Raw genomic sequence first — 27,940 nt, 5'->3', positions numbered from 1 at the left:
AGTGGCCAACCAGGTGCCTCTTGGGAAGGCCATCAGCAGGGCCTGAGCTCAAAGCACTCTGCCCACTTGTGATGCTCACCACCTGGCAAAACTGGAGGATAGTACATAGCCATCACAGCTAATATCCCTTGCTAATCCTCTTTTAAAGCCATCCAAATAGGCAGATCAATGGGATACATGACTCTACTCCTTATACCTTTCTATTTATTCCTGCTGTACATTTCCTGTTATGTAATCAGTTGCCGATCCATAAGAGGACCCATCCTTTATCATAATATTTCCCAAACTTGTGTCTCCGCCAGTTTTTGGACTACAACCTCCCATCATCCCTAGCTTCCAGAGCCAGTGGTCAGGGATGCTGGGAATTATAGTCCAAAAACAGCTGGAGACCCAAGTTTGGGAAACAATATCACATGATTGCCAAGTTTTCTCAGGAGGAGTCTTTGCCAAAAGATTTAAGGAAGTCCAGATATACAGTGTTGACTGGCTCACCCAAGCACATGCTTGTTGATACAGCTCAGAATAATATGGTAAGGCTAGTTAAGACAGGACTTGTCTTTGCAGCTGCCATATTGGTTCTTTCTCAGTAAGACTTGCTTTTCTGTTTGGGGGATGGGAAACACAGCTCTAATAATTCCTGGCCATTGGCTATGCTAGCTGAGGCTGATGGGAATGGGAGTCCAGCAACATCTGCAGGGCCAAAGGTTCTACCTCCCAGTTCTGTATCACAAGCTTTCCAGTAACAGATGTTAAACTAACTGATCTATAATTTACTGGAGCCACCAGATTCCTTTTTTAAAAATTGATATTACACTGGACCCCTTTCAGTCCTGAGGCTTGGAAGCCAACTTTAGGGACAAGTTATTTTTGTTGGACGATCAGCACTTTAAAAAACATTCAGGTGGATACCATCTGGACTTGGTGTTTTATTCACTTTTATTTTTGGCAAGGCATAGAATAACCTTCCCCATTCTGGTGCCCTCCAGATGTTTTTCCATCAGCCCCAGCTGGGATGCAGCTTCATTTCTTGTCACCATTATTTGCCACAATTCTTCAGATGCTCTTCCTGAAAATGTTGGTCAAAGGCACAGTTAATCTGCCCTACATATTCTGCTGTGAAGACAACTCTTCTGCAATCTGCTGATCTTGCTTTAGCACACTTTTGACATCTTTGTTGTCCAATGGTCCCTTCACTCTTAACTCATTTCCTGCTTTTAAAGTATTTATTTCATTGGTGATGGTGTGTTTAGCAAACACTTGTTAGTGTTGTTAACAATACACTCTTCAAAGTCTTGCAGTGTTCCTTTTTGTTCCCCTCATTTTGGCAATACTTCCATTATCTGAAAGAAGACTTCTTGCCTCTGATAGCTTTTTTGACTCTGCTCATTAACTGCCCCTGACATCCTCTTGGACTTAGCGGTTCATATCCTGTTCTGCGATATGCATTTTATTTGAGCATCTTTTGTGGTGTTCAAGAATCCCCGAGCGTTTTGGGCAGATTTCAGGCCACTTTACCATACAGACATTATGGGGATTCTGCTTTTTGTGGACAGCATTTACGAGCATTTTACAAGCATTGCTGACTGCCTAATCAGTCACCCAGTTGTATTTTAGCATTCCACTCAGATTGGAACTGGACCCATTTAGGTTGAGTAAGAAGTGAATGATGGTTAAAAAAAAACCAATCAACTGTAATTTCCTAGTATTTCCAGAGGAATTTTTTTAATCGCCACTTTACACAGAAGTAGCATTACAGAGAAAGATTGAGACATGCCTAGTTTAGTGTTGGTTTCTGACCTGCGGGAGACTGCCAGCTACTGAGGAGAAGTGGTAGCAGAGAAGTTGCTTTGCGGCTCTTCCCACCATTTCTCCTTTAAGAGGTATCATCTTCAGCGATGTAACTTTTCAGCTTACCTTCATGATAGCTGAGAAATAGTAATTATGGATAGGAGGGATCAAGGAGGGATCAAGGAGAGCAACAGAGGATGGCTTCCATAGTATCCTAGCAACCACATAAGCACCTCTTCTTATTTTCTCCTCTCTCTCCTATCTGGTGTTGACTATTTCTCAGTGCTGAAAAGTTGAATCCGTCCTTGGGCTGTGCACCAGATTTTGTGTGTGGGCTGCTATTTGCTAGTTCCTCACAGGAGTATTTGTGTGGTGTGTGTGCCTTATGCCATTTCTTCATGTGGATACATGGCTTTCGCTTTGCCAGAGATGTGCATATGTTTTATTACTTCCCTATAAATTATGCTGCAGATTTCCTTGGGGGTTTGTTTCCTCAGTATTTTCGCAATCTACGATTTAAGTCTAAATAGACCGTTGGTACCTTAGAAAGTGTTACTTCATTCTTTGCTTTCGCTTTTTAACCAACCTCTGTGCAAAGTTCATACAGTAAGGGCTTGTGAATGATGCTTGTTGTGATCACCCCTGAACTATGGCAATCTTTTTCCTGCCAAAGCCTGAGCGTCTTTTTGAAGTGTTAGAAGAAATGTCTGGGCTGTCTTCCCAGCGATCATGGGTAATCCGTTAACTGGAAATAAGTTTTTAGTGATTTTGGTTGTTCTTTAACCAAGTATTCTATCCAGTGGTTTTATATTACAAGCTGCACTGAGCCACAGAGACTGGGCTGCATAAACTAACTAACTAACTAACTAACTAACTAACTAACTAACTAACTAAATAATTTTGAACACATGAAATGCAATGTATGGGAATTTTCAAATGTAGTAGGAAAGAGCAAAACACAACCACCAATTTAACTATGTTGCCTTTCATTTTGGAAGGACTTGAAAGTGTGATCCCCTTGCACTGAGGCTGCTGTGGCGGGGAGTAATGTTTGATATAAAAGAGGCTATTGAGATTGTTCATTCCGTAGAATACCCTGTAATGCCTTGAAACTGTGTAAGCTGGAGGGAAGACGAAACAATTGCTAAAAGCCAGGAAAACAAGAAACTTAACAGATGTTCTTCAACATATATTGGGTAGTCTGTATTGGCCCTATATTGTGGAACAATCTTGAACTTTACAGAAAATATAGAGACCTGAAAACTTTCTGCTTGATAACTCACAGCATTGCCAGTTACCGTACTTTTGTTTTCTGTTTATGTGGGTTTGTTGTTGTTTTTTACAAAATAAACCCCTGTTTTCAATTTCCAGAGAGGCAGCTATGTTATGTTGCATCAAAACTAGCAAAGAGTCTTGTGGGGCACCTTAAATGTACACTGGCATAAATGTTTGTGGACTAAAGTCTGATAAATGGGGACTCTGGTCCATGAACACTTTTGGAATTATAAATTTGTTAGCCTTTAAGGTACCACAAAACACACTGCTGTTTTTGTCAGGTTATCAAGTCTGTCTTGCATAGCTTCAGTTTTATATAAGTAGGTGGATAACAGAGACTCCTCGGGTATTGACTTGACTATTTATATCTTGTGTGAAATGAGATGTTAGCAATCATTTGCAAAACTATCTTGATATAACTGACAGAAGATTGTAGGCAAGATAGGAGTAAAGACACAGTCCTTTATCTTGTAATCAGATCCTTTCTTGATGAAGAAGAATGGGGAAACATACACTGCTACTTAGTGACAGCTGGGTAGATGTGATGCCAAATCTACAGTTAATTTACTTATTCTGAACTTCGGTTTCCACTGTTGTCAGTGCACTTTCATGTGAAGAATTCAAAGGGAATCCTAGGAATATTCTGTATAGATAATTGTGAGTGCCCTCTGCTAAAATGCACAACTCTTAGCAGAGTATTTTTGCTATTTTGATATTATTACCCATGGGTGTTCTTTCTACTTCCAAGCGCTCTTCATTTCAAATCATTAAAAGGTCCACAGTAGCAAAACAAAAGGAAATGGATGAAATATTTTAATCAATGGAATACTTGGGCAGCCTCACATTTTTCTTCCTTTGCATTGTTCAGACTGTGAATGCAATTGCTATTTAGCCAAAACAAACACTGGGGAGGTTTCAGCAGACTCTGGGGGAAGTTTGGAGTAAAGGAGGATCCAAAAAAACAAAACAAAATAAAACAACCAGTCTAGTATGGACTGAGCAGGCTCAGTGGCCATAGACTGAATTTGGGGAAATGGAGGGGTGGGGGAATCCTGACAGCAGCATTCCACAGTGCAACATCTGGATGCAGTCAGCACTTCTCCTCTCTAGTAAGAATGCCAAAGGCATCACAACGCACCGTGATTTGTATCACAAGCTAGATTCTACTTCATCCAACACAACAAAGAGCAATTGCCAGGTCTGTGCAAGGGGCATAAGATAACCCTGTTCCTGAAATAGTTTATAAGCTTTCAAGCTGCCCACATTTTTGTGTTAGGCCGGTAGACAGGTAGCTATTTTGAGGATTCTATAGAGCTGGTGAAGAGATTGAGTACCTAGGCTCTGGGACCAGAATCTAAGCTAGCATCCACAGGGGGACATTTTAACTTCCCTTTCGCAGCAGCAACCACTTCCCCACTCCCCCATATTCCCTAACAGCTGGAAAACCCTGCAGGAACATACTCCATGAGACTGTTAACAATCATTCATTATTATTTCATAAGCCCTAGGGTAGAGATGGAGAACAAATGTCCCCACAGCTGTTGTTAGACGCAGGGGTCAGCAAATTTTTTCAGCAGGGGGCCGGTCCACTGTCCCGCAGACCTTGTGGGGGGCCGGACTAGGAAAAAAATATTTAAACGAATTCCTATGCCCCACAAATAACCCAGAGATGCATTTTAAATAAAAGCACACAATCTACTCATGTAAAAACACCAGGCAGGCCCCACAAATAAGCCAGAGATGCATTTTAACTAAAAGGGCACATTCTACTCATGTAAAAAAACGCTGATTCCCAGACCATCCGCGGGCCAGATTTAGAAGGCGATTGGGCCAGATCCGGCCTCTGGGCCTTAGTTTGCCTACGCATGGACTCCAGATTCCATCAGCCCTGACCACAAGATCCTTTCATTCACAGAAAAGACTAAAATTCAGTGTAAGCTCCCACTGAAGAAAGGAGGAAGTAGGCAAATTTTGCTGACTCTCTCTTCCCTTTGTAGCCCCCCCCCCCGCTACTTTCCACACTGTTCCAGTGTCCCCCAGCCTCAAGAACAGAATTTCAGTAGATACAGGAGCTTGCAAGGTGAAGTGAAAATTGTCTGTCCCTCAGAGGGTCTCATGGGTGGGGCCCCCCAGTATTTTATTATCAGACCTCAGTACCCAGTGTTGGGTTTATTCCCAAAATATGTGAAGCATCCACAACAGTGACCACAGGAGATATAGCCGCTGGGAGGTGTGTCTCTTCCATTGTGCTTCGAGACAAACAGTGTGTCTCGAGATGCCAACAAGATGTGAAGCACTGGGCGGGTGGCAATCCTCCCTTCTGATTCCTTGGTTTTTATATGGGAGTGTGTTGTGAAAACTATTTCGGCAACTCATCCTTTCGGTATGAAATATCTTTCGTGCCTCAGTGTTTTAGTATGCATGGAAGGAACCTGCTAGGCCTTATAGGGGAAAGAGATTTCTCTGCATTGAATTGTAGGAGCATTAGCAGCAATAGTAGTTGTTAAGCCTGGCAAGCAAGCGGCATCATGCCTCTTGTCTCTGTTTAGGCAGCAATCATTTGCAAAGTTGCAGGGAAAAGGAAAGAAGCAAAATTTGCACTGGAGATCCTTTCCTCTGCCCAGTTTTTTCCCTCTTAAACTCCTCACCCCAGCTGCTTTTCTGAGGAAAGCCTCGTCCCCAATTCTTGCTGGGGGAAGGGGTTCCATAGGGTAAAGCATTAGGCGGAAAATGATAAAGGTTCCCCCTTCTTTCCTGGCACTCCTTCATTCCAAACTGTGTCCCCCTCACACTGCTTTGCTGCTGTCAAATGGCAAGCTGGGTTTCTAGACTTGGGACTGCCATTAAAACACACAGTTTAACTGTACAGTGGTACCTCGGGTTAAGTACTTAATTGGTTCTGGAGGTCCGTTCTTAACATGAAACTGTTCTTAACCTGAAGCACCACTTTAGCTAATGGGGCCTCCTGCTGCCGCCATGCCGCCGGAGCACGATTTCTGTTCTCATCCTGAAGCAAAGTTCTTAACCTGAGGTAATATTTCTGGGTTAGCGGAGTCTGTAACCTGAAGTGTATGTAACCTGAAGCATATGTAACCCGAGGTACCACTGTAGTAGCCTGCAAAGAAATCAATCAACTGCTTAATTCTCTGCCATCTGAAATTATTTGGATTATTGCATCCTTAGTACCGCCCAGTTTGTTTGTTTTTAATTGCCAGTTGTGAGCCTCCATGAGGAAAACTTTTTTTTAGCCAACTCTTCATTTTATTTCTTTTTAAACCCAGATTCTAAGTTTGAGTTCTTGTTCAGCAGCCTGCAGTCTGTAAAAGGTCATTTCTCAAAGTTTAATTCCAGGCATATGAAACTCATGTGTGTGGGGAAAGGTCAGAAATAATTTGATTAATTCGCAGTGTGTGTTCTGCTGTCAGATCCTTTTACCCCTTAATTTCATCCGAATGAAGAAAAGAGTTTGTAAAACAGGTAATATAATTTAACAATCATTTTAAAAATAACACTGTGAAACAAAAGCAATTATTTTAATCACAAAGGAATGCATTTTTTAGTGCGCAGAGACATGTTTTTCTAAGGGAACCACTGCTCTGTTTTATTAATATAAACAACTGCATAGACCTTGCTGTGTTAAAAGTTCATCAAGAGATGCCTGAAAGTTAGTAGTGAAGATGGCTGGTGAATTTCTGCTGGAAGAGTACTCTGTAGTTTGGGATCAGCAACACTAAGCAGCTCACATCTCCTTGAAGCCAAGTTGGCTTCTGGGGGGAAAATATGAACGAGGGACGATGAGTGGCATGCGAAAGGGCTCCGGAAAGGGGCTGCTTTAAATGGCGACCGCTCGAGAGGGGCGCTCAGCCAACCGCGGCTCCTGTGTCTTGCAAGTGGCAGGGGCTGGCGGCGGGACGATGAGTGGTGCGCGAAAGGGCTCTGGAGAGGGGCTGGCACCAACAAAGCCCAGCCCCCTTCCTCCTCTAGGCAGGCCAGGGAGAAACCAGGAGGATGGAGGGAGGAGGCGACGTCAGTGCCATGTGAGGGAGAGAGAAAGAACGTGTGTGCTGGGAATCCACACAGCGATTCCCGGACCGTCCACGGGCCAGATTTAGAAGGCAATTGGGCCTGATCTGGCCCGCGGGCCTTAGTTTGCCAACCCATGCTTTAAGGTATCCTGGACCCAAATTGTTCAGGGCCTTTTATATTAATATAAAAACCTTGAGCCTGACCCAGTAGTATATGAGCAGCGAGTGCAGAGATGTCATATACCACCAGATGTTTGAGCCCATCAGTAGTCTAGCTGCTGCATTCTGCACCAACTGGAGCTTCCAGGCTGGGCCTAAGGGCAGCCCCATGTAAAGCACATTGCAGTAGTCCAGCGTTGAGATTACCAATGCATACGCTTGCTGATTCAAATAAGGAGTAACAGGTGAAGCTGATTAAAAGCACACAAACTCATACAAGCTTTCTAAATATCTGGGTAGGCAAAGGCAAAGGGACCCCTGACCATTAGGTCCAGTCGTGACCGACTCTGGGGTTGTGGCACTCATCTCGCTTTATTGGCCGAGGGAGCCGGCGTACAGCTTCCAGGTCATGTGGCCAGCATGACTAAGCCGCTTCTGGCGAACCAGAGCAGCACATGGAAACACCGTTTACCTTCCCGCTGGAGCGGTACCTATTTATCTACTTGCACTTTGACGTGCTTTCAAACTGCTAGGTTGGCAGGAGCAGGGACTGAGCAATGGGAGCTCACCCCGTCGCAGGGATTTGAACCGCCGACCTTCTGATCAGCAAGTCCTAGGCTCTGTGGTATAACCCACAGCACCACCTGTGTCCCAATATCTGGGCCAGTCGTGACCAACTCTGGGGTTAAACCACAGAGCCTCTGGGGTTGCGCGCCCATCTCGCTTAAGAGGCCGGGGGCCAGCGCTGTCCGGAGACACTTCCGGGTCACGTGACCAGCGTGACAAAGCTGCTCTGGTGAGCCTGCACCAGCACAGCACACGGATATGCCATTTACCTTCCCGCTATAAAGCGGTACCTATTTATCTACTTGCCCTTAAGAGTGCTTTCGAACTGCTAGGTGGGCAGGAGCTGGGACCGAACGACAGGAGCTCACCATACGATCGGCAAGTCCTAGGCGCTGAGGTTTTACTCACAGCGCCACCTGTGTCCCTAAATATCTGGATAGGCTTGGCTAAATAAGAATGTCTTCAGCAGGCGTCAAAACGAAACGGTAAAAGGCACCTGCCTGATATCAACAGGCAGGGACATCGTATCATGGTACTTATTTACTTATTGGTTGTTAACCCTGGAGGGGAGAGAGAGGAGCAGGAGTCACATGGCGGCAGCTGCTTTCAGTGGCTGTCAGGTTATCTGCACAGTGTCTGTCTGTAGCTATAGAACTATATGACTGTAAATGCCCTACTACTTCCATTGATAATTTGATTAGTGTTATGTATTGATGAATTCTGTAAAGGGTAGTTTGATAATAAAATTGAATAAAGGAAAAACTCAGGCATTAGAGGGGAGAAAGGTTAACGCCAAAACCTGCAGAGATTATTTGTGAGCATGCTGTCAAGTCACAAACTGTCTATAAAATGAATGCATGGTGGTAAAACTGGACCTATTCTCCTTTCCAATTTTGGAGGCACATCTTGGGGGCAGGAGTGGGGAGGGGTGGAGTTTGCCAATACCTCATTACGCAGTGTTTGCTGCATAGCTAAACTAATCTGAATGGTACTATTATGCTGCTCTGCAGAAATTGTGGACTATGAAATTCAATCTGAAGTACTTTTAATGAGCATTCTGAACCTCATTTCAACCCCTGCGAAGAAACAAGGAACACAGTGTGCTTTTGAATAGCTCGGAGGCTTGGGGGGGGGGGAGATTCACTTCATTCAGTACTTGCAAAAGGGGGTGGGGAAGAAATAATGCCAGTTCTTTGTTTAACTTTATACACCCGTTATGAAATTAGCCATTTGAAAAATATATACCGGTATATATCATTTAAAAATTAGACTGGGTGAAATTATGCAGGTGGCCTCCTAGAGCTTAACAAATTTCACTGCTGTTGGGATACACAAGTACCACTTTATGTGTTGCTGCATAACCTCATTGTACTTGTTTTAGTACCATCTATCAGGTTAGGCATCCTGCCTCAGGTGCCAATTTTGGAGGTAACATTAAAGACAAAAAATTGTCAGTAGTTTAGTGTTATGTACTGAGTTGAATAGGATCCAAACTGCAGCAGTCTGATTGGTCCTAGAACAATAGGATCCAAATTGCAGCAGTCTGATTGGTCCTAGAACAATGCAGCAGTATGATTGGTTGGCAGGAACCACCCAATCATGCTCCAGATGTAAGTGAATCCACAACCTGATTGGCTTACAGTAGAATTCCAGAATTAGCCAATCATGTGCAGCCCATTGTGTAAATAATGTATATAAAGCAGATACTTTGAGGGGACATTCATTCACTCCTCCTCACCACTATGAGCTGAATAAAGAGCATGAAATCGCTTTGCGACTGAGTATATTTCATTTAGCTTATGATGATACCTTTACTTCTATAAAGTACATCAAAATGACCTCTGCCTAGCTTTGTTCCTTACTTCCTTGTAATGTATAAGCCATTAGTGATAACAAACTCCCCTTCTACACACACACACACACACACACACACACGAAAGAGAGAGAGAGAGAGATTGCTTTGTAAGTAGCTCAGGTGAGTAGCTCAGGTGTTTCTGAGTATACACACAGTGCTTAAAAAATAAATAAATGAGGTGCCAGTACTTATACATTGATAGAAGTTCTGTGGGTACCAACACAAAATGGCTGCCATGGATAGCAAAAGAAATGGTGATGGTACTCCACATCAGTGAGTTCCTACTCTCCAACATTTCACCAATGAAAATAAGGATGCCCTTTTCCAAAATAATAATAATAATAATATTATACCCCGCCCAACTGACTGGGTTGCCCCAGCCACTCTGGGCAACTTTCAACATACATAATAAAGCATTAAACATTAAAAAAACTTCCCTAGGCAGGGCTGCCTTCAGATGTCTTCTAAAGGTTGTATGATTAGTTATCTCCTTTTGCTCGTGAGTTGCACATGCACTGACATTTCTCTGATGAAAATAGGGACGTCCTAAGGAAAAGCAAGACATTCCAGGATCAAATCAGAAACCGGGAAGGCTTCTGTAAATCCAAGACAGTCCCTGGAAAATAGGGACACTTCAGGGGTCTGTGAGTTCTATCACATAGAAAAAGTCCTCTCTGTGTGCACACAAACTCACACACTGACTTGGCATGCTGGATCACCTCCAGTTGGTTGCATTCAGAGAGTTGCTTGTTCATATGAATTGCATGTTACTTCAAAATAATGGCAAGATGTTTTCAAGATTTACTCTTTGACCATGAGATCCATTCCCACAAAGCGTGTTCTCCTTCATGGAGAGCACGTGTTGCGGTGGGGGCCGCCAGGACACTCCAAAGTTGGGGGCGGGCTAATTGATCGTTGGCCACTGATGCGATTGGGGCTTCCCTTGTTGTTGGGAAGAAGTTAATGTTGCCATTTGTTGATTGACAGCCAGAAATGCTAAAACTCCTTGCACGAGGCTAGGGCTTCCTCTTTTCGACCGTGCATCGGATTGCCCGTTCCCCCCTCCTTAGAATTACGGTTGTTCGCTTTGACCTTGCTATGCCTGTCATGGGGTCGTCTGCTCTTGGTGCAGGGGCCCGGTAGGAATTTTGTCCATCTGGCTGATTGGCTGGGGCCATTTGGTTTTTGCTTACTGCGTAGCAAATAGTCACAACTTGTAAGGTTGCGGTTAGGCATTGGTTTATGGTTTGGTTGGTTGAGGGGCAGTGGTTGAGTGCCTGCCCTTGGTAGGTTGAGTGCCTGCCCCTCTAATGCTGCTGCTGCAAGGGATTCCGTTAAAGGAATTGGGGGCTAACTATTGCTCAAAGGGGCTCAGGCCATAGCAAATGAGCTCCTGGTTGCATTTGGGGTGGGGGCAGGTTCCCTGCTCCGTCGCTACCCCCAAGTGTATTCCCCTATTCTGACTTTCGCATCGTGCGGAATGTCAGTCTGTCCCCCATGGTGGGGGCAGATAGTTGCAACCAATGCCTAAGCAACCACTCACAAGTTTGTATGTTAATAAAGTTGTGGCCAAGATTATGCCAAAAATCTTAAACAAAAAATTCTGTGTGATGTGTGAGTTATTGGGGTGGCCCTGGGGACCTTGACACACAATATGTTACAAAGGCCACTAACTTAGCTGGCTTTAAAAAACATAAGTACAGTGGTACCTCGGGTTACATACGCTTCATGTTACATACGCTTCAGGTTACAGACTCTGCTAACCCAGAAATAGTACCTTGGGTTAAGAACTTTGCTTCAGGATGAGAACAGAAATCGTGCTCTGGCGGCGTGGTGGCAGCAGCAGCAGGCCCCATTAGCTAAAGTGGTGCTTCAGGTTAAGAACAGTTTCAGGTTAAGAACGGACGTCCGGAACGAATTAAGTACGTAACCAGAGATACCTCTGTAGTAGCTTTTATTAATGATAGCTAAATGGGACCTTCATTTCCAGAGTCAATATTACTTCCCTGGACCAGTTTCATGAGAAAAACACAGTTATTGAATTCATGTTTGTGGACTTCTAAATGCTGGCTACTGGATTGATTTTATCATCCACCTGAAAATTAATTCTTAAGGTTCAGGAGAAGAGAGGAAAAACTCCCTTCTCATTACATACAACTTTCATTTTTAAGCAATATTGTTAAAAACTCCTTGGGACTTTTTTAAAAAAATGTAACGCACTCATGGGCAGATAAGCAAACAGAACTTGTTTCCTTTCAAATGATTTTCATTCTCAAGTTACTAATAACAAGAGACATTTGGTGTTTTATATTTAAAAATGATTCTACAGACAAGGTAATTCCTGAAAAAGGTGATTGAACGATAGTTATAATAATCAAAACTGCCTCAAAACTAGATTCTGTACAAGGTTAAATAGAAGCCAGCAAGCTAATAATAATAATAATAATAATAATAATTTATTATTTATACCCCGCCCATCTGGCTGGGCCTCCCCAGCCACTCTGGGCGGCTTCCAAAAGAATATTAAAATACTATGATACATCAAACATTAAAAGCATCCCTGAACAGGGCTGCCTTCAGATGTCTTCTAAAAGTCTGGTAGTTGTTGTTCTCTTTGACATCTGGTGGGAGGCATTCCACAAGGAGGGCGCCACTACCGAAAAGGCCCTCTGCCTGGTTCCCTGTAACTTGGCTTCTCGCAGTGAGGGAACCGCCAGAAGGCCCTTGGTGCTGGACCTCAGTAGAACGATGGGGGTGGAGACGCTCCTTCAGGTATACTGGACCGAGGCCGTTTAGGGCTTTAAAGGTCAGCACCAACACTTTGAATTGTGCTCGGAAACGTACTGGGAGCCAATGTAGGTCTTTCAAGACCGGTGTTATATGGTCTCGGTGGGAGAAGCAAATGTAGGACGTGCAATAAAATGATCAATGTGATCAAAATGAGATTCAGAAAAACCCAACCGAGTAGTAGAATTAAGAATGGAGTTTGGTTTTGATTCTCCCAGTCCTCTCTTCACTTGGATTAATAGAAAACCCGTTGCTGAACTGTGTGTCGGGAGCGCCATTAATGAGCCTTTCACATTGGTAGCATCTGAACAGTAATGAAGCAGAGAAAAAAACCGAACTAGGGCAGGGGAGAATTGCAATAATCAAACGTTGAGGAAAGAAAGAACTTGTAATGTTTAAAAAGTAGGTATGGAAAGTCTGAAGAAAAGAAGAAAAAGAAAGAGGTGTTGAAGATGACTCTTAAGGTTCTGTGCTTGGGGTAAAGAAAGAAAAGAAACATTACTCCACAGTGAGAGAAAAGGAAGACACAGTGAAAAAACAGGCACAGTGATTAATGATAAAAGTAGCAGATAATGTGGAAAGGACAAGCAATGAAATATTTGGAGCCAATCAGTGTTAATGCCTGCATCCCATTTTGTTATTAAATAAAATTAGATTTTATCTTTATATAGAAAAATGGCTGACTGGGATACTTTAAAACCCTACGAAACCTCTATTTTGTTATTAGAGCTTTATTGGAGTGCAAGGGATTCAGTAGCCTATGAGAAACTTTGCTTACAAAATCATAATCCAAAATCACTTGAGGTGGATTAAAAACTGTGTTGATAGCAGTGTCTAACTGGGCTGATGAAGAATCTCTTTAAATTAGAAGGATCAGTTTGCTCAAAGAAGCAGTGGATTAAAAAGAAAAAGCTTCCAGGACATGGGTTCTGTAAACATTGCTGAACATTTTTCTCCTTCAACCACTTCCTTATTGAAAGGTCATCTCAAAGAATGAGGTACACACAGTTCTTGACCATAGAAGAAGATAATCTGTTTATTGATTGAGAACTTCTTTAGGGTCAGGCAAATGTTAAAGCTATTGGAGACCCTGAGCTTTTTCTAATGAAAGAAGAATAAATGCCCTTGTTCAAGGCTTGGCAGGGTGGGGGGGGGGGAGAGAGAGAGAGAGAGACTGAGACTGAGCAGAGTGGAAATGACTAGCAGACATGAAGAATGCTGAACACATAATTTAGGCGGTAACGCTAAACACACGTAGGAAAAAACTAAGCCCAACTGAGCACAGTGGGACTTTCTTCTGAGTGAACATGCATAGGATTTTACTGTGAACTCCCCTCATTTGAATGGAATATATATATCTGAAGCCAGAAAGGTCAACAGTTTCTCGAGCCTGAAACGGCTGATGACCCTGGAGAGGGGCTCTGTGGGTTGGGGATGGGGTGCGTCACAGAGAGATACGGGTGAGTCAGATCCCAGGGTAGTCACCCAGCACTCTGCTCTGCTCACCCACTTCACCCCAGCTCCTGTTTCTCTCTTCACCTCTTCTCCCATCTCAGCACCGCTCCTCAGCATTGCCAGGGCACACCCCAGCCCATTGTCTCAGGAGAAGGCAGGTGCTCAGTCCAGTTCATAGATGCTGCTGTCACCTTCGTTGCCTAGGTCACAGAGACGCCAGCACAGGGACAAACAGACAACTCAGGTCCAGCCCGAGTTACCATTTGCTTGCCTGTTTCTGCACAGAAATCGGGTCCTCCCTTAAAGAGTATTGCAGTGAGACCTGGAAAACCAACACCCTGTGTTGCGGGTGGGTATGATTGGACAGCCACAACACCCGATTGGTAGGTACCTCGAAGTTGGGTACAGGTGCCCCGCAAGATGAACGCCTCGCAAGACGGAAAACCCGGTAGACGAAAGGGTTTTCCGTTTTGGAGGCGCTTCGCAAAACGAATTTCCCTATGGGCTTCCTTCGCAAGACGAAAGCCCATAGGGAAATCTCCGGGACAGAGGGAAGCACAGCGCGTCTTCCCCACTGTCCTCGGACCTCCTCCGAAGGCTGCCGGTGGGGCGGAGAGACTTCCTCCCGCCGCCAGCCTTCGGAAGGCTGCTCCGAAGGCTGGCGGTGGGGCGGAGAGACCTGCTCCGGCCGCCAGCCTTGGGATGGCTGCTCCGAAGGCTGGTGGTGGGGCAGAGAGACCTGCTCCGGCCGCCAGCCTTGGGATGGCTGCTCCGAAGGCTGGTGGTGGGGCGGAGAGGCCTTCTCCCCGCGCCAGCCTTCGGATGGCTGTCCTGAAGACTTGCGGTGGGAGGAGGGTTTTCCTTCCCACCACCAACTTTCAGAATGCTGTTCTGAATGTTGGCGTGGGGAGGAAAAACCCTCCTCCCACCGCAAGCCCCGGGAACAGAGGAGAAGCGCCGCGTGCCTTCCCCTCTGTTCCCGTACCTGTCCTGAAGGCTTGCGGTGGGGAGAAAAGCCCTTCTCCGCACAGCCAGCCTGGCAAGCGGTCTCCATAGGAACGCATTAATTGATTTTCAATGCATTCCTATGGGAAACCGTGCTTCGCAAGACGAAAAACTCGCAAGAAGAAAAAACTTGCGGAACGAATTAATTTCGTCTTGCGAGCCACCACTGTACAATCTGGCCAATGGGACGCAGTCCAAACGGTTCAAGGGACCTATTTATGCCCATGCACGTGACCCAAAGCTTCCTCTTTCGGCGCGTGCATTCGGAACACCTGCCCACCTCTCCCTACTTTTAGGGCATTTTGCGATTGACCTTGCTATGCCGTCGTCTGTTGTTGGGACAGGGGCATGGCAGGAATTTTCCCCACTTGGCTGATTGGCTGTTGCCATTTGGGTTTCACCTGCCATGTAGCAAATTGTCACAACTTGTAAGGTTGCGGATAGGCTCTGGTTCAGGTGATAGGGATTGGAGAATGCTCTCGCCATCCCTATGTGAAGGGTATTCTGTTAAAGGAATCCAGGGACTCAATGGTTTGGCCAACCCCTGAGAGGGGGTTGTGCCCATGCCTGAGTCCAGGGGGACATTTGGGTGGCAGAGATAGCCTGTTCCCGGCTTTCCGCTTATCCAGGTGTTCACCCTTGGCTGACCTATGCTGGAACCCTTGGTCAGCGCTACTTGCATGGCAGGGAGCTAGTCAAACCAGAGCCTATGCAACCAATCACTTTCTGTAATCAATAAAGTTGTGGCCTAAATTCTGCCATAAACCAAACCAAAATTTGAGTCAAGCGTGAATTAGGGGGGAGATTTCTGGGTCTGAACACACAAGTTGTGCTTCGCCAGGAGCTGGGTGTGGTGGTGGGCCTTATTTTTCATTCTTTTTAAGGCTGCATGCATAATCAGATCAAAAAATGATTCCTAAATTCATTGGAAGATAACACTTGGATTTTGCATCCTGGTTTGTTTAAGCATATTTGCATTTCTTCTTTCCCACAGTGTAGTAGTTACTCTGCTGTTTTTACTGTTTTGCATAATTTATTCTGATGCTGCTACTTGAGGGAAGGCAGAACAGGAATGACACTTCCGTTTCAGTCCAGTGTGTGTATCTTATTCAGCTCGACTGGTGTGGCTTCTAAAAAGTATTAAGATACGGATTTGTAAAGAAAAATGGCGGTGCGGTTTTGTGGAAATGGTTACAAGCTGAACTTTGAGAATGGCCATACAAATCTATTAACAGCAATCATCTACCTTGCTTAATCAGAAGAAGTGCAGAAATGAATATTGAGCACAGTGGCTTGTTATAAAGAAGTTGCACACATAACGAGCGTTCTGGGCCAGTTCTTGCCCATCTCAGTTCCTTGCGACAATACAAATAAGAAAAAGATCCACAACTGAGTCAGTACTCACAACACTTTGGCATCCAAATAAAAATAGCTACTGCTTTTCCTTCAATTGAACACCTAACTATAAATTAATTGCATTTTGTGCTCACCAAGGAAACTGGATTTATAACTTATTTTTCTTTTCATGTGGATGTACAGCGTGTAACCTTTTGTTGTTTTTAATTACAGCAAAGAGCACCAGGGAAGGTTTTGCTGGATGCAGTCTGCACTCACCTGAACCTTGTTGAAGGTGACTATTTTGGCCTTGAGTATCTGGATCATAAAAAGATCATGGTATGTGAAGAAGCATTTTATATGCATATTTTGTCAGCGTAAAAACAACAACATGGGAGTGGGCTTGCAAGCAGTTGCATTTAAAATGCTTCCCAGTTTTCTTATTCTGGTACTGGAGGAAGAAAAACAAAATTGGGCATATGCAGCTGGGTGTAGTTTTTAAATTTTATTTATTTAAAGTATTTCTAAACTGTCTTCCGAAGGCACTAGGGTAGTGTACAATAGACATAAAATTATTCAGAGAACAAAAACAATCAAATAACAGTAAATTGCATACCGAGATGCAACAGAACAATATAGAAAGTAAAAGCAGACACACTGCACAACCTTTTTAACGGTTAGAAAAATCACCTGGTGCTTAAACATATTGTGAAATTGGCACTAACTTTACCTCTTTAGGGAGGGTATTCCAGAGTTGGGATAAAGGTAAAGGTAAAGGCACCCCTGCCCGTACGGGCCAGTCTTGACAGACTCTGGGGTTGTGCGCCCATCTCACTTAAGAGGCCAGGGGCCAGCGCTGTCCGGAGACACTTCCGGGTCACGTGGCCAGCGTGACAAAGCTGCATCTGGTGAGCCAGAGCCGCACACGGAAACGCCGTTTACCTTCCCGCTGGTAAGCGGTCCCTATTTATCTACTTGCACCCGGAGGTGCTTTCGAACTGCTAGGTTGGCAGGCGCTGGGACCGAGCAGCGGGAGTGCACCCCGCCACAGGGATTCGAACCGCCGACCTTTCGATCGGCAAGTCCTAGGCGCTGAGGCTTTAACCCACAGCGCCACCTGCGTCCCAAGAGTTGGGATACCACTGCAGAAAAGCCCCTCTCCTTAGTGCTAACTTCCACATGTTTCAGAACTACATGTCAACATGTACCGTATCTTTCGCCCTATAGGGCGCACCTAGGTTTTTTTTTGGGGGGGGGGATAAAGAAAAAAAATTATTTCCCCCCCAGGCGCTGAGCTGGGGCGGGGGAAGCCCGAGCTTCCCCCGACCCCAGTCCCCAGAACAGGCTGCTATCCGCAAGCCTGGGGAACCCGGCAGGAATTCCCGCCAGGCTCCCCAGGCTTGCGGATATCTGCCCGAAGCCCGGGGCGTGCTGCTCAGCGCCCCCCAGACTTCATGATGCAGGCTGCTATCTGCAAGCCTGGGGAGCTCGGCGGGAAGTCGCGCCGGGCTCCCCAGGCTTGCGGATATCTGCCCGAAGCCCGGGGCACGCTCCGCTGCGCTCCCCGGGTTTTGGGCTGCAGGCTGCTGTCTGCAAGCCTTGGGAGCCCGGCAGGAACTCCCACGGGCTCCCAAGGCTTGCGGATAGCTTCCTGAAGCCTGGAGAGCGAGAGGGGTCAGTGCGCACCGACCCCTCTCGCTCTCCAGGCTTCAGCGAAAGCCTGCATTCGCCCCATAGGACACACACACACATTTCCCCTTCATTTTTGGAGGGGGAATTTTGTGTCCTATAGGGCGAAAAATACGGTAATTTGTGTACAGAGTTGTTATTAGCATAACAGAATCATAAGCTCTATCAGAAGGTTTTTTTTTAAAAAAGTTGGTTAAAACAAGAAAGCTGCTGTCTTTATATATAGATGATGAATGTTGAATAGTCTCCATATAATCTGCAATATCTTTGTCCAAACCGCGTTCCAGTAAATGGCATTTGTTTTGTCCATTCATTGGTTTATCTCTGCTAGCAGAGTACTGCTAGAAAAATTGGACCACCTACCGTAGCTTGGCACTGGCTTCCTATACTACCCTTTTGACTGGGATAAATTCATATATTGCTGGCAAGGAGATTCTGACCTGAGTTGCTTCTTACCCATTTCCAGTTGTAATCTCTGTGCGAAAAATAACAAGGCACAGTTACCTCCTCTTGTGCAGAATGCCCAGTCATTTGTAGCTTAGTTACTCATTTTCTTTAGGAAATTGGCAGTGCACAACATTCTTCACTGTGCCAAATGTGAAGCTAAAAAAACAAGATGTAGAGTTAATGGAATGCCATCAAACATTAAGGTGTTGCTAACAAATAAATGACCAGTGCTTTAAAGGTTTTTATTGGCTAGCAAAAATACGGTTTTAAAAAAAGCTTGCTTTTCAAATTGCATCTCAAAGGAATTATTTATACATTTTCATGTGCTTAAGAAAAGAACCTTGAAATGAAAAATCCCTTTGTTAAATTGCTATTTTAGCTCTTTAATAATATAAAAGGGGGGGGCTGAATAATTTAAATATTTCTCAGGTTTTTTGGGTTTTCTTAAAATGTGGCTCCTGGGGCTATGCGTCTGTAACAAGGACACTGGAAATGAGTTTTGCCTTTGCATAATTTACAGCTGCTCAAGGTCACACTTAACAAATATGCGTACAGGTAACTCGCAGCTTATGTGCATTTAACTCGGCGCATTCAGCTTTACTACATACTTTGCAAAGTCTGAAAAAAATAAAAAGGAGAGGGGGCGGAACCCCATGTGTTTTTATTGTATGTGATTTTTGGCTTTACGTACTAGCCCCAAAGAGTCACCTGTATTCCTTTCTAAAGCCTATTTTTTAAATAGTTCATTTCCAGGAGAAAGGTGAATTTTCTTTTTGTAAGAAACATATGTTATAGATTTATTTATTTTTAAATGAATGCATGCTCATTTAATGCGGCAGCCCTATACCTATTTATCTGGGAGTAATCTACTGTGACTTACTTCTGAGTAGACATGTATTGGTTTGTGATATAGAAGTTGCATCTAAACCCAACCAAGCATGTATATTCGATTAATATTAATGTGACATGTTACTGATATCACACAGTCCTATGCATGTCTGCCCAGAAGATAGTCCCATTGAATTCAGTGGAGTTTACTCCCTGGTAACTGTGCGTAGTATTAAAGAATGAACCTGTTATCTCTTGTTTTGTAAAGATGGTCAGCTTCACCTGTATCTTAACTTTCCAGGTGTGTTCAGCTTTCTCCCCCACTTTCATTCATGCACCAGGAATTTGTGGAAGCATCATCAAATGTTGCTCAGACCAAATAGCCTTTATATTATGAAAGCTGCATGTTTACTACTCTCCCTATGGAATTATTGGATGCTACTTTGATAGCAGAGGAATTCACATAAGAGCCCTGCTGCATCAAGCCAAAAGTCCCATGCTGTTTTCCTCAGTGACCAACCAGATGCAGTAGCCCTCTCTGATAGTCGGCCCCCAGGACTGGTGTTCAAAGGCATACTTCCACTTAGTCATATAGCTATCGTGACTAATAGTCATATTTCCCCATGAGTATTTTAATGGCACAGCTCTCTACTTGCCTCCTGCAACAGGGAAGGCTAGAACCAGCTTGTGTAAGCGATGCATCTAATTGACTGGCCAACCAGCAAGCCACCCAGCCCAGGGACTGATCAGAGTGGCAGAAGCCACAATGGAGGGATAAGATCATTTAGCTTTTCTCTTTGGTCACTACTCTGGGTGTCTAACACTGCCATGATCCTCACCCTTTGTGCGTGCCTTTCAATATTCCCAAATTACCTAAGAAGCATGGAATAGAGCTACAGGAGAGTAGCAGCTGTACCACCCTCACAGCATTAAGTAGTTTAACAGCCTTGTCCCATTTTTCAATGGGAGGTTTTTGTGACTGTTCATTCCACTACTAATTGAAGTTTTGCCATGGTCTTTAAATTTTTGAATGCTTCTTGTTACATACACTTCAGGGCCCTTTGGTTGAGGTTTAATGGCGGTTTAGACTTTTAGTTTCCCTTGGCAGAGAAAGAGAAATCTGAAAGCAGAAAAATGTGTGCTGGGTGACTGGCTGGCTGTTAAAATGTGGTGAAGACTGCTGCATGCTGTATCAAATAATTTAGTTGCCTACACCGCGTTGCTATATTTGCAGAGATGATCGTGTGCATTTCTCCCTCCTTCCCCTAGGTATGGTTGGATCTTTTGAAACCTATCGTGAAACAGATCAGAAGTACGTAAGAATGGGAACCATTTATATTATATTTGCAGAAACAAAGAAAGTCAATAGACTTGATGGCAGGATTTAAACAAACATTCACATTATTAGTATTAGAAAATGTTTAGAAAATAGTGAAATATTACAGTGTATCTACTTTTATTTTTAGGTTTTTAGGCTTGGTGTTATGTGTTATTAATAACTTTTTCTGTTAGGAGATAGCAAAGTGGGTGAAAAGAGAAACAAACCAGAAGCGGAAATTGGGGGAAGCCCTGGAGGGGAGGGAGGACGGACTATATAATATTTGTTAAGAAATTGAGATGTAGATAATGAATGAAAAAGAAAAATGAATAGAATTTTAAAAAGAAGAAGTATGTACCGACAGTTTGCTTCATATAGATAAGACAAGCGTGAATCCATAAACAACTCAGCTCTTTCCAATATTTGGTGGAGAGCAAGAGCATGACATCTTTTTTTACTCACCTTCTTCCATGGATGCTCAGGTGGTAGCATTCTGATAGGGTCTATGTATGTAAAATTCAACATGTGTAGCCCCTGATTGCATGGTCAGTGCCAAGATTTTATCTGGGCTGCTGAGCATGCAAAGTGGGTATACAGTAATTGGACTTTATATAAGCAGGTCCTGTTCAGATATTGCACCCCTGTGTGGAAGTCCAGGAATGTTGGAGGCAGGACAAGCTAAGCAAGGTGCACTCTCACCTCTCGCTACACATACAGGATAGATCCAGTCCATGGTGTGTTTGTGTGTGTGTGTACACACAGATCACACACACACTGTCCTCGGCAGTATCCTGAGAAGTCTCTCTCAGCAGCCATTCTCCTCACACACAGAGAAGAAAACAAGTCAAACGACAGCTACAGGAATAACAGTCACAACAGAATAGAATGCCTCTCTCATGTGACTCACTGTCAGCCAGTCGCATGAGAGCTACCGTCAAAGGAAAAACCCCAAGCTAAAAATACATGGCAATTCAACATAAGTAAACATTCCCATTTCAGGAAATCAAACCATTTTCCTTAACAGTACAGACCATAGTTTACTTGAACTGGATCAGGGGACTACTAGTTCCTTTCGAATGCCGTGTATTGTTTTGACTTCGTGATGGTGAAGTGTTTTATATGCTACCTTTCTAGCAGAACTTTACGAAATTGTTCAGCAGACTGCTTATCCAAATTAGGTTTTGACAATAGCCACTGGCAGCTTTTTCTGCCAGTTGTAAAACAGGCTAGATGGACGTGAATGCTGACTTACACCTTGAATTAATTTATGTTGCATTAGTTTCTCCTGGTTCAAAGCCTGTCAATGTGGCTTTGAAAAAGAATATGCTATAATGATTGAAACCATTTGCTTACTCCCGTGCATCTGTGCTTGCTCACTTCTCTCTTTCTTCAGAACATTGCAGCAAGTCACAAGGCGTGGTTTTAGAAAGAAGGTTAGAAGCTAGGCAAGTTTTGCAATTTATGTCTGCAGTCCTTAACTTACTTTTGCAGATGAGGTGGCTGAATACACTTCAGTTGTTGGTTGTTGCATTTTGTTAATGTTCCCACACACACCCAGCATTCCCCACATGTAGTGAATTATTCCTTTAAGGAACAGTATTTTTAAAAAATCACATCTTCATTGAGGCCTTTCTTTTTCCCCCAGTATAACAATATAATTGCATACAAATAATCAGCATCAACAATACAACATAAAGCACAAAAACATACATAAGACAGTATGGTGGGATAAAGCTGGCCCTGCAATTTTCAAAACACAAACCAGTATTGTGTTCTTCACATACATAAAGCATAACAGTTGCACAGCAGTGCAGTATAGCTTTCTGCAGTGTCTACTACAGAGTTGACACCTTCCCATTTGGAACCCAGGTTTGAACAACCCTAGACATAGTTCTAAAGAAATTATTTTGGGATACTCACACCATCATGGGTCGGTCAGCTTCCGCATTTAATCAGACGATGGCAACCATAACTGAAGAAGTGTGGGGAAGGGGGACACTATTAGCCATTGTTTTATTATGTGGTTGGAAGCGGACGTAGAGATCATCTGAGCACAAATGCCCACACTGCCTTTAGTTTTATTAAAAATAAAAGGGCTTTCAGGCTTGGAGTTCTGGTCTGAGATTGTTGCATTGTCATGCTGTGAAGAAAGGAGAATGCCAGAGGCCATTCTGATCTGCAAGGATCAGAAAAACATTGAAAGCTATCTTTGTGCTATTATTTTGGCAAAATAAGTCTTGCCTCAAAGTGAATGGGTATCCAATGGTAATTGTGGTTGATGGGTACTAGTCACACCTGAGTTCAGACAAAGGTGTTTGTTTGAGCAGGAGGAAACTACTTAATTCAGAATTTTAGGTTTCTTCTCACCCATCCTCCTTTTCTTCCCCCTAGGGCCTAAGCATGTGATTCTAAAATTCGTGGTGAAATTCTTCCCGCCTGATCATGCTCAACTGCAAGAGGAGTTAACAAGGTCAGTACTGCCATCCGTTTTCATTTGTCGTTCATTAAAGGAGGGGATTGACAGCTACTTGAAGCATGCATGTAGATATACTGCTGAATGAAGAAAGAAAATAAACCAGATTATGACAGGGGGTTAGGAGTTCATTTTGAATTGGATTCCAGTGCCTGGTCTGACATTAATCTGGATGGGGCCACTGGCTGGTATAGCAAGGAAAGGGCCTAGAGACCTCAACAGATTGGCCCTCTTCTCTCCTGGATTGCCAGGAGGATGCCATTTGTGGCTTCAGCTTTCAGTGACATTTTGGATGCCTCTGTAAATGTGTGGACTGTCCATTGTAACTGCAGTTTCCATGACACCCACATGCTGTAGACATTTAATTCATGTGCAAGGCTGTTCAAGGGCTATAGGGCACCTGTGGTCTTCACACTATATTTTGGTGCCTATTTGTCCTCTCCAGTTCTGAGAGACCATGGAATCAGTATCTGGCCCAAGTTGTAGGTATAAACATCTCCATCCTCCTACAAGTTTAGTTGCGCTTCTCCGTATTCCAGTTCTGTAATGAGTTTTCTATTTTAAAATTGGGGGGGGGGGGGTTGCGTACAGGATTAACTGTATAATCTTCAGGGTGTACACCTCTAGTGAATATGTAAATTACATACTTTAGCGGGAGGGTTTTACTGTTTCAAATTCTCCTAGCATTATAGCGAGCTGCTACTATTGCCAAATGCTGAGTTTCAGTACTATAGACCTTTGAACCATCATTGCATATTAGTAATTTTAATTGCTCTTACTTATCTTCACCTCTCTGAAGTTTTAGCATCACTTTTTCTGTTTGATCTGATTCCCCCCCCCCCCAATGATTTTCCGCTTCTTAAACTAACACGTACTAAGAAGGGGTGGGGGTGGGGGTAGGATTATGGGTGGAGAATACCGTTTATATTCCTGAAAGACAATAAAGGCAGGTAACAACAGTCCTGGAAGCTTATCTTAAGTAGCAGGCAAGGCCCTGGAGCAAATATTAAAAGGAAGAACAGTGAATGGAAAATACTCGTTGTTATTCATTTGCTTTTTTAATATGCTGGTTTTCAGGTATAGGCAACCCCTGAAAGTTATGGAAGAAACTAGCAGATGGAACATAGGGCAGCACAGGTTCTTTAAAAAATCAAAGACCAGATTAATCTGATACCCTCTTCTGAGAAGATGGCTCTCACTTGCTCTCTGAATAAGAAAAATGTGGTGGATCTTAAAATGGAAATTTCAGAGAGAGTGGCCACGTTCTTATGCAATGCTAAACTTTTTTTTAAAAAAAGATTAGTTTAATAAGGCAGCCAAACTGCAATCTAACAGTGCCTTAAGCACTTGGTAGAGTTTTTGTTTCTTTTTTCTTTCCTTTTTTTTAAAAAAGCCCTATATCCAACATAAATAGGATATAATGTTTTCTGGTGCAATTGTTAGCCTACATAGCTTATGAGTTTGTTTTAAAGGGGGGGGGGATATCATTTGGTGGTTAAAAATGTGAAATTCCTGCAACAACTAGATTTATTTATTACCCGTCTTGCCTCTCCCCACTCCTCCCAGGAGCTTGTAGTGGGATACATGGTTCTGCTCTGTCTTCACAACAGCCCTGTGAGGTAGTTTAGGCTAAGGGGTAGCGAATGGCCTGAAGTTGCCCTGTGAATGTCAAAACTAAACAGAGATTTGACTCCAGGCCCTAGTCCAACCACTGCACTCTGCTGACAATTGTTGTTTTACTAGCTGCAAGTTCAGGAAATCCAGAGAGGGTTTATGTTTCAGACACCCATAATTCCAAAGGTGAGAATTAATTCAATGAAGACTGTACAACCGCTACATTATTTTGCAGTTATCTCTTGTTTGCGAAGTAGAAGGGATCGTTGCTAAATCTCCCCTTGTTAACATTTCGATTTCACAGATGTCCTTGCCACTCCATGGAAGCCTTCTTCATTCCTCCACCGCTTTTTCTTTTTGTGTTTTCAGGTACTTATTTGCACTGCAGGTAAAGCAGGATTTAGCACAAGGAAGACTAACCTGTAACGACACCAGTGCTGCTCTCTTAATCTCACACATCGTACAGTGTAAGTAAAACTTGCTCATCTCCAAACCCTTCCTGCATTTTGAAGAATAAGGTGCTTGTTCCCCAGGTAGAATACTGACTTACGAATACATTTTCAATAGATTAAGGTCAGTTGCCGTATCCATAAATGTATGTTCACAAAGATACATTGGGCTGGTATCTGAGTGGCATCCATTTTCTTCAGGTCGTTTCAAAATACTATGGCAAAAATGGAAGCAGGAAGGAATTGCTATTTGCTTGTTTCTTTCAATATTCTTTGCCACTGGAATGTGTATAATGGAAATGGGATTAATAAAACACACACACACACACACACGTAGATATCACACACACACACACACACACACACACACACACACACACACACACACCTGGTGGGATTTAGAGTATTCACTTTCAGTTAGCGCAGGTAGAATTTGCCCTTCATAATTTGTCTGCTAGATTAGCAGCTAATTCATGGTGGTATCTGTTGTGAGGCATTTTCTGTTGTGGTTACCTTCACATGGTTTTGATGGGCCTGCGTGTGGTTTTCTGTGCTCTCCTATGTGTGACTAGAACCTTATACACGTCTTTCCTCATTAGTGTAAATGTGACATGTGCCAGCAAAAATGCCTGAAAGAGAACTACAGTGAGAGCCACATGCCACTATTTTTCTTCATCAAAGTTTCTGCATTTCTCAGTGCATTTTCTCTCCAGAGTATCTCTAACTAGTTATCATCTACTGTGCCAAAACCAGCGGACAGGGTGAGGCTGCAGAAGTTGGGCTGTTGTCAATTATCAATTCTTTCATTTATTATCATAGTTTAACCGCTGTTTGGGCTGTCACCCTCTGGATTTTCTGCTTTGGGCATCACATTGCCATCTACTATTCCCACAGAAGTCCTGTAGCAGAAGAAAAACAGGTCTTTTGAGAAAAACAGCTGTAAAGAACAGCATGCTTTGTGATACGCTGGAAAACGCTGCATGTTTTCAAGAGGAGCTTGTGTAATTTGCTGAACCCTCAGAAATCTCACTGCTGTGGTTTGATCCCAATGAATGCTTGCTAATTGACAGCAGACCCTACAGCTCAGTATCCTTCCTCCCTGTTTTCAGTCCTTTGCATGAAATGTTCAGGACCACAAGTACTGTGCTCTGTTATTCATTGCTCACTGCATCTTTTAGGATTTTCTGTTCAAATCCATACAACTTAAGAGTGCATCCTATTGAACTCAGTAGAGCTTACTGATAAATAAACATGCATTGGAATAGACTGCCTCATACATTTCACCTATTTGAGTGCACTTTCCCCCCCTCTCCCTAGCTGAGATTGGGGATTTTGACGAAACCATTGATCGTGAACACTTAGCAAAGAACAAGTATATACCTCAGCAAGAAGCATTAGAAGACAAAATCATGGAATTTCATCGTAATCACATGTAAGTATTACTATTTAATGCTTAAGCAATGGCATTCTTAGTGCTGTTGTCTTATAAAGCAGGACTTCTGTCCTTAGGATTTATAACCGTAAGAAAAACAGCAGAAAGGTTTGAGGAGAAGACAGGGCTTCATAACAGAGTAGAGAAAGTGGGCAGAGGTGGGTTAACAAATAGCAGGAAGAATGGAAGTTTTGCACTCCAATAAGGCATTGCAGAAGTGGTTTTGGGGATGGATGAAAAATTAAAGGGAGAAAGACAATGTTTGAGTATGTATAAGTACCTGTGTAGTAGAAAGCACAAAAACTGGACTCTGGAGTAGGACACAAAAGAAAGAAGGCGAGTCTCTGTTTTTCTTCATCCTACTCGTTTCTTCTTTTGTTTTATTTTTTACATTTATTTATCCAGTTTGTGGATAGAGGCACCCAAAACTTTTTGTGTTGCTTTAACTACTTGCATGTGTCAAAACTTAAACTATGGCACAACTTTTTCCTGGGAGTTCACAGAGGTGTTTGGGTAATAGTATAAACTCATCACCTTTTTTTGGGGGGGGGGGAGAATTCATTTATAACATCAACTACAAAATCGTATTCAATTGCCGATGGGAAATCTTGTTTATCGCCATTGGGAAATGGTTCATTTCCTAAATGGGAGATTCCAGGTTTGAGAAGCTACACAAAGTTGTGTTGTAGAGGAACAGGAAGTGTGAGAAGGTTACGTTCTTCATTTTGCTTCACTGGTACACCTGAAACTACTCTTTGAGTGTTTAAAATATTAGTGGTCACAGTCTAGTGTGCCAGTTGTTGCTCCAGCAGATAGTCACAAAGCATGCAAGGACATGCAGTAGATATGAAATTTATTTGTACTAGGTCTTTCAAACCGTCAAATTGGTGCTAGGATTTGTTTCACAGTGACTTTGTATGCAAGTCTGAGCAGGAAACAACATCTGCCATGAAAAGCTCTAACGGTTCTTTTAAACCTTCTTTGTCCTGTGTAAAATCAATTATCATTCCTTCAGTGGACAGACACCAGCAGAATCAGATTTCCAGCTCCTTGAGATTGCCCGTCGTTTGGAAATGTACGGAATCCGATTGCATCCAGCCAAGGACAGGGAAGGAACTAAGATAAACCTGGCAGTTGCCCATACAGGCATTCTGGTGTTTCAGGTGAGAAGCTCTAATCATAGTTCAGTCTAGACTGCAAATGAGTAGGAGTCAGCTCAGAGCTGCTATCTTGTGAGATCCAGTCTGCTAGTACCCTCTAGTAACTGTTTTCCAGTGTAGAGATGGCTTCTTCCATGGGGAAGCCCTAGGGCAGTTGCTCCATTGCAGATAGTTCTGTTGCAGATATTTATTGGATGTTAAAGCCTTAAGGCAGCTAAGGCTTTAAGGTACCTAACTCTATGGTAGTTAGGCTGGCACTGATAATTGCCTAGTTGAGCA

At 43.4% G+C, this 27,940-nt stretch overlaps 1 protein-coding gene and 1 long non-coding RNA gene across 7 annotated transcripts in view; one reads left to right on the top strand and one right to left on the bottom strand.

Annotated features, from left to right (window-relative positions):
* Window positions 1-27,940, top strand: part of FARP1 (FERM, ARH/RhoGEF and pleckstrin domain protein 1) — a 187,293-nt gene that overhangs the window by 94,227 nt on the left and 65,126 nt on the right. For all 6 annotated transcript variants that reach the window (XM_079972517.1, XM_079972520.1, XM_079972519.1 and 3 more), the window contains exons 3-8: window positions 16,486-16,590; window positions 20,485-20,527; window positions 22,925-23,003; window positions 24,990-25,087; window positions 26,387-26,501; window positions 27,517-27,664. In XM_079972517.1, coding sequence (XP_079828643.1) covers window positions 16,486-16,590; window positions 20,485-20,527; window positions 22,925-23,003; window positions 24,990-25,087; window positions 26,387-26,501; window positions 27,517-27,664 — 588 coding nt within the window. The remainder of the gene's footprint in view (window positions 1-16,485; window positions 16,591-20,484; window positions 20,528-22,924; window positions 23,004-24,989; window positions 25,088-26,386; window positions 26,502-27,516; window positions 27,665-27,940) is intronic.
* LOC307214350 lies at window positions 17,718-21,817 on the bottom strand. The gene is made up of 3 exons (XR_013837958.1): window positions 20,996-21,817; window positions 20,264-20,506; window positions 17,718-18,543 (listed from the first exon to the last, which is right to left on the bottom strand). It is a non-coding gene; the product is annotated as an uncharacterized lncRNA (long non-coding RNA).

Source organism: Podarcis cretensis, assembly GCF_951804945.1.
Source record: "Podarcis cretensis genome assembly, chromosome: 4".
Lineage (NCBI taxonomy): Eukaryota > Metazoa > Chordata > Lepidosauria > Squamata > Lacertidae > Podarcis > Podarcis cretensis.
This window is presented reverse-complemented; position numbering and strand designations above follow the sequence as displayed.